Source organism: Miscanthus floridulus, chromosome 15 (genome assembly GCF_019320115.1).
Source record: "Miscanthus floridulus cultivar M001 chromosome 15, ASM1932011v1, whole genome shotgun sequence".
Taxonomy (NCBI): domain Eukaryota; kingdom Viridiplantae; phylum Streptophyta; class Magnoliopsida; order Poales; family Poaceae; genus Miscanthus; species Miscanthus floridulus.
The window spans coordinates 10,455,426-10,468,296 of record NC_089594.1 but is presented as its reverse complement, the minus strand read 5'-3'; the positions used below and the strand labels follow the sequence as shown (position 1 = coordinate 10,468,296).

The 12,871-nt window shown below is 41.7% G+C and overlaps 1 protein-coding gene and 1 pseudogene across 2 annotated transcripts; one reads left to right on the top strand and one right to left on the bottom strand.

The window, feature by feature from the left end:
* Positions 1-2,859: 2,859 nt before the first annotated feature.
* LOC136506478 (uncharacterized) lies at positions 2,860-11,933 on the top strand. 2 transcript variants are annotated; one of them, XR_010771621.1, is made up of 4 exons: positions 2,860-2,938; positions 3,038-3,213; positions 4,801-4,896; positions 7,018-7,154. XR_010771621.1 is itself a non-coding variant. In XM_066501406.1 (4 exons), the coding sequence occupies exons 2-4, from the start codon at positions 3,151-3,153 to the stop codon at positions 11,828-11,830; spliced, it is 1,008 nt and encodes a 335-aa protein (XP_066357503.1). In that variant the 5' UTR covers positions 2,860-2,938; positions 3,038-3,150; the 3' UTR covers positions 11,831-11,933. The 2 variants fall into 2 exon arrangements, 1 of the variants encoding a protein (XP_066357503.1); XM_066501406.1 differs by lacking the exon at positions 7,018-7,154 and adding an exon at positions 10,982-11,933.
* Positions 4,863-6,109, bottom strand: LOC136506479 (probable WRKY transcription factor 67; annotated as a pseudogene).
* Positions 11,934-12,871: the final 938 nt, after the last annotated feature.

Below are 12,871 nucleotides of genomic sequence, written 5' to 3'. Positions count from 1 at the left end.
CCCAGGCACTCGGCAAAGTTTTTTTATTTTTTTTAAAAAAAATACTTTGCCGAGTGCCCCTGCCCAGACACCCGGCAAAGTTTTTTTTTTTAAATACTTTGCCGAGTGCCCCAGCCCAGGCACTCGACAAAGAATTTCTGGATTTTTTTTGGAAAAAACTTTGCCGAGTGCCTTGTCCATGGCACTCGGCAAAGACCCCGAGAATTGTAATTTTTTTTTACATTCCATTGTAAGAGACAATATATATACATCAATCATCACATCTATATCACCAACCTGCATTATATATCACAAGCACACGCATATTTAATAAATCCATCGAAAATCCATCACAAATGCACCAAAGTTCAACATCACAAGTTTATTATTACAAGTTCAACATCACAAAGTTCAACATCTCTACTGCGGCGACGGAAACTGCAGGTGTGGCCCCCTGGACAGCGGTGAAGGATCGGACTGCGGCGAAGGGTTGACGTGATCAGCCGCCGGTGACACGCTAGCGGGATTGTTTGAACCCGCCGACGGAGGCTGCACAAAAGAGAAGAGATTGCATGTGTTAGACTAAAAATTGAAAATTTCGACAGCACCTCCCCTGCACGGAGAGGTTTCCAACCTGCAAGAAACAACGGCACGAAGGCCGACAATCACAACGGCACGAAGGCCGACAATCCCAACAGCACGAAGGCCGAAAATCACAATGGCGGTCTAGGGTCCTCAAGTGATCACATGTGGAGATGTCTGGGTTTTTGGCATCCGACGTCACAATTTGCTCGAAACCTTTACAATTTTTTACCACAGCCTCCACATGTGATAACACGACGCCTCGACAAGTTTCATGATTTTCGGACTTTGTTTGCATTTTATATAATTTAAAATCACATTTCCGGCAAGTACCTCGACATGTTACGTCAACGAGATACTCGAGATTTCATGTGACTTTCTGGATACGGCCTAAACATACCCTAAATATCATGAGTATCAATTTTTGGATGACCAAAGTCCATTATTCCATGTACCTGCAGTTCAAATTTGAAATATCCCAAACAATTAGACGAAACGAAATAAACTAATGAAATATATCAAAAAAAGTCAAAATTGCCCCAAATTTTAAAATAGAGTTTTAAATACTGTCACAAGGCCACAGAAAAAAAATTTGGGCCCAAAATAAAAAAAAATTTGCCGAGTGCCATGTGGGGCACTCGGCAAAGTGGGCTTTGCCGAGTGCCGGCCCAGGGGGCACTCGGTAAAGCTGATTTTCAAAAATAAATTTTTTTTTGCCGAGTGCCTGACGCTGGCACTCGGCAAAATAAGTTTTAAAAAAATAATTTTTTTTTTGCCGAGTGCCCAAGGTTTACACTCAGCAAAATAAGTTTTTAAAAATAATAAAATTTTTTTTGCCGAGTGCCATCCGTTAGGCACTCGGCAAAGTCTGACGGCAGATGCCCGCTGTCACGGGCCGGCCACCTTTTGCTGAGTGGGACTTTTGCCGAGTGCCGCGGCACTCGGCAAAGCCCAGATTTGCCGAGAGCCAGGCTTTGCCGAGGGCATGGCGCTCGGCAAAGCCACCTTGCTTTATTTTGCCGAGTGCGGCACTCGGCAAAATATTTCTTTGCCGAGTGCCCCGATAAAAAGCACTCGGCAAAGTCTCAGGCACTCGGCAAAGTACAGTTTTCCAGTAGTGTTGGCTTTTGTCATTATATCTCATATTTGTGTCACAGTGTGACATATGCATGCATGGTTATTCTTTTGGTTGCAGACTTCCAGTTAGTTTAACTGTATTTTGGACAAGGATGATGCCCACAATGCCCCTTTCTTCAATGGTCACAGCTCAAGATTCAGAATGACTTTGTCCATTACCCTTTGTGCCGTTTATTTAGAAAGTAACGTGTGCCATTACAAATGAATAACTCCTTACTCTCAATGACATGTTAGAGCTTAATTAAAACGCAAGAAGCATATACCTTAGTTTACTACTTTCCATTTGCTGGATAGCTAGAAATACGTATATGCTAGTTGATGTAGTTTACAGAGTCATTGTCTTGCTTGGATCCCGTCAGGTGTTTGGTTATCTAGCGTTATAGTATTAGCAAGTCCGATGCAAGTAACAGCTATACTTATTGTGCACTGAACTCCCTCTACTCCCAAGAGATAAGCCAACTTGTGCACTGAACTCTATACTACCACTTCACGCATACATGTCCCTTTTCCAAATTCTGGTTGCAACATCAATTCCATCTACAACTGATCTCGTATGCACGTGCAATGAGAGCATACACGACAAACTTGTGGCGGCTGCGGGGTCAACATACCCAGTTTATAAATACTTTCAATGATCATCAGCGGCTATGTACTTGTGGTTAGTTTGCATAATTATGTGTATAGTTGCTTGCTATTGCAATGCATGACTCTGAACATATGATTTCGATATTAAGGTTGTGCTGATATTCTGGAGTGCGGCAATCACAAGGATACTCTATTGTGAGAATCCAATACCTTCAGACTGGTATCTGATTCTAACAAGATCAGACAAATTGAGTCTGTTTAATCTACTCCCTAACTTTCACAAAGACTTGTCACCCTATATATATTGTACCGGTATACTTTTCACTTGTTTTTTTTAATGGATGGCCATGAGACTGTCTATTTCATTGATAAAGAAGTTTTTACATATCAGCAAGAACCAGAATACAAATAAATAAATATTCTCATGCTATAGAGCCACTAAATGTTTTGTCCTTTCTACCATCCAAAGCCATGTTTCCTTCTTTATTTTCGCTACCAACGCACTAGTTGGGGACTCGCTGTACTGGAACTCTCTCAAGTTTACTTTCTTTCCTACCAGCCATGATCCCTCCCTCCTAGATCCTGCCACCACCGTTGCACCTGTTCTTCCTCGACGCCCCCACTCCTACATCGTCGTTCTCCAGTCAAAATCCAGGTACACCTACTTATCACTTTTCAGCACTATTTCTCTTTTTCTTTCCTTTATTATCTCTCCTTCACACACTGTTCCTAAGATTTATTTCATATCATGCAGGTCAATCACTATTTCATTCATCGATATACCAATTATGAGGCATCACATCATAGGTTTGAACCCACAAGTTGATGATGTAGTTAAAGATCATAAAAGTAAAAGCTGGTGTAATAATGCAATATAGATTTTGTTGCTTGGATCCCTTGTTCGATGGAACGGAATCTATTCAACCAATGGTAAGCACGCCGCCTCTTACACATAAGCATTATAAGTACTACATTCAGTTTTTTTTCCATATATACATATATATAGAGAGAGATTGAGTTTGATGCAAGTTATAGCAGACATATTTGAAATCCAGAACGCGACTCTATTAGTAATAAGAAGGTGGGGATCCCATGCATTCCAAATGCCAGCTGATTCCTAGCAGGGCGACTCCTCTCAGTTATTCCGTTTACAGTTATGGTTGAGAAAGGCCGATTAATTTCAACCTGCAATTCATGAACTTAATACTCTTCACACCCTCCAACTCTCAAGACTACTATGAGTTTACGTCCCGATCAGCTACAATTAATAAAGTTGTCAAATTAGGAAAAACAAAAATAGGACACCACAAATCAACATGCAGCAATGTTTTCCTGCTGATTTATATGGAACATTATATTGTTGAGAGAAAGAGTCATATACATTCAGCCTAGTTAGTGGGGTCATAGAGTTCCTCTTAGTTTTTCTATCCACATGACACCATGCCATGCATATGAAAATCGTGCATTCATGCTGGGACCTGCTTTTGTTCTAGTAAGGGGCTCTGTTTGTTTTTTTCTTCCATAATGGGCGAATCTGAATTTCATAACTTTCGCAATGAAATTACAACCACCTGACTGCTCAAGTTCAAAACAACCACAGCAGCACAGGGGATTCTGTGACTGTTTCTATCACCAGATAACACTCAATACTACAAGTTGAAATCCAAAGCTAGGTTCTGTTTTTGAGTCCTCTGGGAAAAAAAGGGGCTCTTTTTTTCATTTACAAGTTGAGAATTTCACCCATACTATACAGTTGAAGGCTGTAAATACTCTGTTTTTTACCACTCTTCATTCATACTATATCAGCTTATCAATTGATCACTCTGTAGCACCACATTGTCAAATCATGGCCTAATTAGGCTTAAAAGTTTCGTCTCGCAAAGTAGTCGCAATCTGTGCAATTAGCTATTTTTTTAGTCTATATTTAATACTCCATGCATGTGTCCAAACATTCGATGGGATATGGTGTAAACTTTTGGGTGAGTAACTATACAACGCCTAAGTTCATTCAGTTCAACTACATACACTGGATCAAGTCAAGTCAACGAGGCATGGGATGGGACAATATAATTAACCATCCTGATAGCTACTAGGCTGCAGCCTGTATGCATGGAGGATGTAGCAAAGCTTGACAGGTGTCATATCAATGTCTGAAATTCTGACTATCGAGTTTTTCTTGACTGCATGCCATTTGTCATGCTAATTATTACTATTTCCCATGTTTCTAATGCTCTCCATCAAACGTTAACAAGTTATAAGCTAGTACTATTAATTCCAGGACACTTTACCTGTTATGAAGACTTTGAGGCTGGGAATGGGATGGTTACAATTACAGGAAAGTTTAGATATTAGTACATCAACATTCTAGCTTGTGGGACACAGCATTTACAACTTTTAAGCCTTAATTTCTGCCACTATTTACTTTCTGCAGATCCATTTTCTTTGCTTATCACACATATTATACTCTAAAGGTAACATACTTGTGTCCCTTTCTTGTCACAACTCATGATGCAATAGCTGTCTGCATACGAACGGATTGATGTACACCTTCAAAGGAGTTCCTTCCCATCATTTCTTCCTTACGCCCATATATCTTCAGGGATCATCATAGAGGTAACCTCAAGTGCCCCTGCCATTTCAATATCTGTGAAATCTATCAAATATTCTGGCGTGCTTTGCACCATGAATAAGTTTTCAAAGCTTTCATCCTGAATTCCAAGGACATCATTATGAACAACTGTTGACCCACTAATGCTTTGGTTATGATTGGCAATTGGTGCACTATATTTTGTTGTCTCAACAACATATGGATGGATTATGTCATCCTTCTTGCAAATGTGCTGGCCGTAATAGTCAACATCGAACAACCTCACTGTTCCAGCGCTTCCATCTGATTCCTTCTGTTGAACTGTCTTAGTTGCAAGACACCCTTGGTCTTTACTATTGGCACATCTATAGTAGCTCCTGATTAAGCATGACATCATTATTATTTTTTATTATACACAAAAGGCAAAATATTATTCATCCACATAGATGAGAATATGTATGGCTGCAATTTTTTTTTCTCGAAAACGTATGGCTGCAATTTTGAGCTACAATATATGTGCACAAAGCTAATCATCCACACCTATTTTTTTTGAAAGGACGGCAAAAGCTTTGCCGCAAATTTGATTAGAAGAAAACATAAAAAAGGTGTCAGCGTAGTTTTTTGAGTGGAAACCGAGCAAAAAACCACCCGACTAGAATACAACATGAGAATCCAAATTCAGTATAGAAAATATTATATATATATATATGAAGTACATCAATACATATGTTTTATTACATACCTAGACTGCTTTGCTTTGGAGATCCACTTCTGTCCATACTTCCTCCATTGATATCCATCAAAGTGTGGTGCTTGTGTCACAACCGAACCTGTGTGTTGTGCATTCTTCCTAAGAGAAGGGATAAATATTTTAAGCACCACAGTAAATGATATATAGGTAAACATATATATGCTCTTTTGCTATATACCTTCTCTTATTTCCAATTTGTTTAGCTTCCTCCCCCAACATGTGACTATCCACGTTATCCTTGCCACCTTTTCTTCTATATTTGATAAGATCGGCCTGTTTATATCACCAAGTTCGAGAAAGGAGATAACCTTACTTAAGGAACTGAATATATCGTGAAAGAGTTGCTGCGCAAGCTTCTCCTGCCTACTACAGGGATCAAGTGTTGGTAGGATAAGGTTATGTAGCTCCATCACGAGGGCCCTTTGGTGTTCAATCTCATTGATCACCACTTGGCAGCCACTATGAGTGGAAGATTCAAAGATGTTCATTTGATGCTTTCTCAAATATATGTGGCTATAATAGTTGGACTTTGGAGCTGAAGGTGCTAGGTATATGCAGCTTTAGGCATCTATTTATACATGCGAGTAACATCACACAGTATGAGCATGGTGGAGGGAATGGATCATTTTTTCAAATTTTCTCACTGGAAAAGACTAGGGAGAGTACTGTGTCCCTATCCATCAGTAGTATGGTAGAACTAAAGGTGTCATTCAAGATCCTGTTTTTCTCAAACTGATGCATAAATATACATAGATCATGATCGTTGCGTAATTTTCATTCGATGCACATGTTTAATTACATTATGTGTGATGGGCCTAGGAGACACATTTGAAGTAGTACATAGTAATCACAACCAGAATTTTAGGCTTCTCCTAGTGATATGGGCTTCTCCTAGTGTTTTAGCATTCAAAATTTAGTATAAACTTTCTCTATTAAATGTCTCCTAGTGTGGATTTCCATGTGCTATGACTAGTGGTAGTGTTTTAATACTACTTAAAAACACTACGAGAATTCCACTATTTTAGTAGTGAATGTTATTATAAGGTCAGATGATGATTATTAAATTAATGCCACACTAGTGGTACTAGTGTTTTAAATTGTTGGAGGAAGATAAGTTAGTATGAACTTAACTGTTGATCGCCAGATGATAAGGATTATTGACATATCTAATGCATAAAAAATGCAACTGATTTATTCATGTATAGAATATAATAGAGGTGATGCATAAAAATTACATTTGTAAGAAAATTGCTGTCCCCATAAGTTATTTGATGTGTGAATAAGCATTTTTGTTAGGTCACTTGTTTAGCTTGAAAATCGCTGACTAGATTGTCATTAGTTTTTATTCCTGTGGTCGACATTTGTGATACAACCAAGGACTTGGCCAATCATGCAGGATCGACGGCAGTGTCTATATCGCTCACATGGCGTAGACACTCATGAAAGGAAACATGTACATGCATGGGCAATAATTCTAGAGGCTGTTATAGGGAGCAACGTTGCTGTAACTACACCGGCCGTAGGACAGGGACATGCTTGGTTGGACTCTAATAATGGTAAATGACACCTAGTTATTTGGAAATGAATGCAAAATAAACTAGCTAGTTAATTTCATCTTTTACATAACAGATGTGCTATGATGAAGTAGGTTATCATCATTTATCATCGGTTCAAACTTTAAACTTTGCGTAAGATAAATCATTACATGAAATTCAATTTATGTTAATCCTCATACATGCACGAGAAAAGAACTGCTGGTACACAGGAAGCCTGTTGAATAATTAAATTAAACAGTAAGTGATTGTCAAAAACATGTTGAGAACCATGAAAATTGCATGTTATGTGTTCAAAGATCATAGATACTTCATAATATGAACATGTACTGATAGTTCCACTCAGACTAACCATGGCCTTGAACTAGTTTTGTTGACCGCCATGCATCATTATCAACCAAAACAAGAGAACAAAATTAAGTGACATGTGGTGAATCCTTCAGGATTCCTGAGCACCACATGAATGCCATACGTGTAAGCCAAACATACCAATTGATTGCGACAAAAGATAAGGGAATTGCTAGTTATAAAGAAATTTCCCTACATGCAGAATAGCGTACAACAGTTCTTTCTCACATGTGCCACAGTTGGTGCACACACACACAGAAAAAAAATCTGCCATAGAACCTTACTGCCGATGCTTCCGACAAATCTCAAAATTAAACGTTGAAACAGTTCCAACTCTTCACAGGTATACCTTTGTAACACCCAAAATTTGCTTCTTTTGGAAAATAGGTTTAAAATGATTTAATTCTGTATTTTGTGCTCATGAAATGTAGAAATAAATAAATTTCTCATGAATTTAAAATTTATCATAAAATAGTAACATGTATGTGCATTCATGTCGCTGCATATTATTTTGTGAATGTTTGGTAGTGATCAAAAATTTCAAAGAGAATTGAAATTTGAATTGGAATTGGTTTTGAAAAAAATATGTTTTAGGAAATAGAAAAGGAGTTTATTATTTTCTCTTCCCCCTTCTCTGTTTTCGGCCCACAAGGCAATTTCCCCGCCAGCCCAACTCGGCCTCCTCTCTTGCGGACCGCGCCGGCCCAGCTCCGCGCCAGCCCAGCTCCCGCGAGCAACCGCCGCGCCTCCCCCTTCCTTGTCCCCGCTGACCACCCGGCCCCGCCTGTCAGCTCCTCCCCCTTCCTCCCGCGTGACCCGCAACCGCCCGCGCCTGGCGCAGCCGCAAACGCCGCCCACGTCCTCGATCGTGGGAGCGCCCCCTGCTCCCCGGCCTCTTTAAAGCGAAGCCGAGACCCCCCGCGCGCCCCCCTGCTGCCCCCGCTCCCTCCTTCGCGCTCGCTGTGCACGGAAGGCACAACCGCCGCGACGCCGGTTCCGCCGTCCGCCCTCCGCGTGAAACACCGTCCCTGAGCTGCCTCCGCTCCGAAATTTCGCCGTGGTGAGCCTCGCCGTACTCCCCTCTCTCCTCCCATGCCGTTTATTTTGAGTTTCGTGGCTTCTAGAGCCCTATCCACGGGCGCCCGTGAGCTCTTGCTCGCCGGCTATGGCGGCCACCGCGCCAACCGCGCCCACCGGCCGTCTTCTCGGCCTGGTCGAGTTCGCGAGAACACCCGCAGCTCCCCGGTGCTCTTGGATACGCAATCCGTGGCCCGTAGGCCCCTAACCGTGCTCGCCGGCGTGATCTCGCCGTCGGCCATGGCTGAACAGCCGCCGGAAACACTGTTCCGGCCGGCCACCCCTTCTCTCTCCCCAGATCTATTTCTGGCCATTCATTTCAAATCCGACGGCCACCGTTGGCCGATACCCCTTCGCGGGTAGTTTTGCTAAAGAACCCCTCTGATTTCGCGTAATAGAACCCGCCGTCCTTAGCGCATTTCCCCGAGTACGCTTTCTCGTTTTGAAAGCGTAAAGTTCACTGCTTTAGTCTAAAATACGTTTTCAGTATTTACAGAAATGCTATTTGTACTGTTTTGCTTATAAAATCGTCGTTTTAGCTCCGAATTAACCCGTTCCAATTGCGTTAGCTTCATAATTTCATAATCTACGCGTTAGTACCACTGTTAATCAAGTTTGTAACTTTTAAATTTCATGGTTAGATTTAATTAAATATATTGCTATAGAAAATCCCGTTTAAATCATAACTTTCGCATTTTAGCTCCGTTTTTTGTGAGCTTCGCGTTGACGTGATCGTAGCGAGACGTAGATTATTTTCACAAACATTTTATCTTGTTTTCTATACTGTTGGTGTACTGTTCTAATTATAGGAATCTTTGCTTTGCATGAATGCCTTTGGAATGTTGTATGTTGCCGTGTTGGTCGCGTTCAGACGGTGAGGAGAACGTTGGAGACCAAGAGTTCTTCGACGACCAACAGGACTAGCAAGAGTTTGTGAACCAAGGCAAGTATAGCATGGGCCTACCTTGATGTCCTATTCACTTTAATCATTTACTCATGTGCATGTGTCTAATTTTGGTAACCATAAGGACATTCTAGTCATTGATGACTTGTTCCCTTGACTCCTATGGGTTAATTGCATATGGGTAGATTGCTAGTGCTCTAATTGAACATGATCTACATGATGATGAATGATTCTATGGAACTAAAAGTATAACATGATTTATAACAACTGATCCATAGGGCGAAGGTGCAAATGACTTTTGATCATGTTGCTCCCGGCCCTCCATAAGGACTTATCTGTCGACAAAAGCTGGGACTGACAGTGCAACCGGGAGAGTCATATGGCTATGACTTTAGCTCAGTAATAGGACATTTTCTAGCTTGTTAGAGGTTACCTTTATGGCGCAAAAGGGGCTTGCCACGTTGGGTATAGGGCTGCCTCTGTTGCTATGTGTATAGCCGCGATGGATATGTGCCATAGGAAAGGGGGTTCCTACATCTGTCTGTCGAGGAAACCTAGCGGCCCTAACTTGTTAGAGAAACCTATGAAATGGCTTCATAGTGTACCATGCCCGCTCACCTTGGCAGTGACATGGGAGTAATTAACCCGGGCATATGGGAATCACAACTCGTGGTGAATGTGCACCACCTCTGCAGAGGGTAACAAACTGTTATAACAGCCGTGCTCACGGTCACGAGCGGCCTGGAAAACTCACATAATAACTGTTTACTTGTTGATGATCATTTAAGATGTTCTATGATGATATATGATACACTTGACCCTAATATCTGTTCATATGGGATTAAATGGGAGTTTAAGCATAAATTGATAATACCTGATAATAAAAGCTTGACTTACTAAAAATGCTAACTGCAGTAAATCAGTGTCAACCTTTTTGAGCTTCATAACCCCATGTTAACTTGTTAAGTACGGGAAGTACTTACGCTTGTTTATTTCTTTATTTGGACAAAAATCTCGGATGGATAACAGATGACAATGGGTATGAGGAATTTCCTAAGGATTATTAGGCTTATGGTCAACCAGTTGACCTTCCCTGTGATGAAGTCCCACGAGAGAGTTATCTTTTTATATTCCGCCGTGTGATGTAAGACTAAGTTATATTATGGATCTGATGTAAGAGACACCGTGATGATACTTTATGTAATTTGTCAGCTTGTGTGTGTGATTGATCCCTAGGCACACATGAGTTAGTGCATTCAATTTTATCCTTAAAATTGGGTGTGACAAATTGGTATCAGAGCCAGGTTGACTGTAGGACGCAAGCCTAGTTAGAAAACGGTCATTTTAGCATATTTGCTCATCTGGTTTCTTGCTTACTGTCTTATTCTTGTTATTTTATTAAAACATTTATGCTTTTCATACCTTAATCTATTATATAAAATTATTGATTCTAATTCTATCTCACTTTAAATCTATAGATGTCTCATAACTCGAAGACTGCCCGCCTCAGCACTGCTGGCTATCGTGCCTTGTTCACCCCACGTGCTCCACAGGCGGAGAAGGAGATTGTGATAATCTCCGACGATAAGGAGATGACTACCCCGACACCTGCACCTGCTCCTACTCCAGCTGTCGCACCGGTCTATCTTGTTGTAACTACACCTGAGGAGTCATCCGCCATTTCACCTACACCTGCGCCATCCCCAGCTGTCCATGTGGTGGATGAGGAGATAGGCTGGAAGTGCAAGTACTACTTCAAGCCAGCCCCAGAGACAGCCTACTACCACACCCTCCTCATCCATGTGCTGGACGACTACTACCCCGACCTGCATGCCTCCATCAGCTATCACTGTGCAGAGTACCAGCATCCATTGGAGGCCACCTTCTGGAAGGTAGAGCTGGTGGTCATCGCTTGGAACGACATCAAGAATGGACATGAGGTGGAGACTGTCCACCGTGCCACTGCTAGAAGGGCCCATGCCTTGGATGGCATGGAAGATGCAGCGCAGGAAGCTTACATCTACTACCATGGTCGTCGCTTTAAGGCCATGAGGGAGGATCGCTTCAGGTTCCTTCCTCGCAATGATCATGAGGGTGTTTGGCAGGTCTTGGCTCCACCAGAGAGTGACCCAACTCTTGAAGCGACAGTGCAGCATGTCCATGCCATGCAGGGGGTGGACGAAGAGGTCAAGGGAGAACTGCGTGCATCACAGAGGGCTAAGAGACGCCTCCAGAAGCAAGTGGATGAACTTCGAGCTCAACTTGGGCAGCCATCGATCTACAAGAAGAAGCGCCGGTCATTCACAATGATTGACACCGCTCCATAGGTGTTAGGTGCCTTGATTTAGATTACCACGTCGTTAGTTCGTGTTTCATATTTAGTCTTGTTTGGCCTTGTGAACTTGGATGATTAGATGTTTTAATTTGTGAACTTGGTTGATTTGGAGTTTGGTTGTTTGCTAGAAGTTTGTGGGCATGTCCACAACTTCCTTAGATTGGAACCTTAAGATTAGATGAAATCTTAATGCAGATGGTTTGCTTTATCTTATCTCTGCTGTGCTGATTTCTGGAGCAGCCTGTGTTCTTTATCTTGTATCTCGAAATCTGGGCTGTCAAAAATTCTGAAATTTTTGTGGAGATAACTAGACTTCTGTATCTTTCAAATGTCTCTTGAATCACGTCAATAGCTATTCAGGTTTGTGAGATCTAACTGTCACAGGTTGATGTTCCTGCGCAGTCTAGAACCCAGAATAGATTCGGTTTAGCTCTACTTTTGACCATGTGTATATCAGAATCTGTAAAAGTTATCTAAATAAAAGTTGTAGCTGATCTCCTAAGCTTTCCAACTGTTCTTGGTACACCTCTATTGGATCTCTGAAACTCGAGTTATAACAGTTTTACTGAACTGCTGAATTTGAATCTTGTCCAGAAAATTCTCAGCATTGGTTCTTATCTTTTGTAAGTTCTCTATAATTTGAAAAATCTCTAAATTTTGTGCATTTGTTGGAAAACAGATGGCCGCAAGAGGAGGAAGAGGCAGAGGCCATGGTCGTGGGCGTGATGCTCTCATAAATCCACCACCACCGCCACCTGTGACCATGGAACAAATATTGGGAATGCAAGCGCAGTTGATGCAAGCTATGATGCAGCGCTTGGACAATGAACCTGCAAGAGGACCACCGCCTGTTCAGGTCAGAGATAAGCATGGAGAGTTTATGAAGGGTCGCCCACCGGTGTTCACTCATGCCTCAGACCCTATGGAGGCAGATGATTGGTTGCGTGCTGTAGAGAAGCAACTTAACATAGCACAATGCTACGATCTTGAGAAGGTGTTGTATGCTTCTGGTCAACTCTAGGGAGCAGCTCAG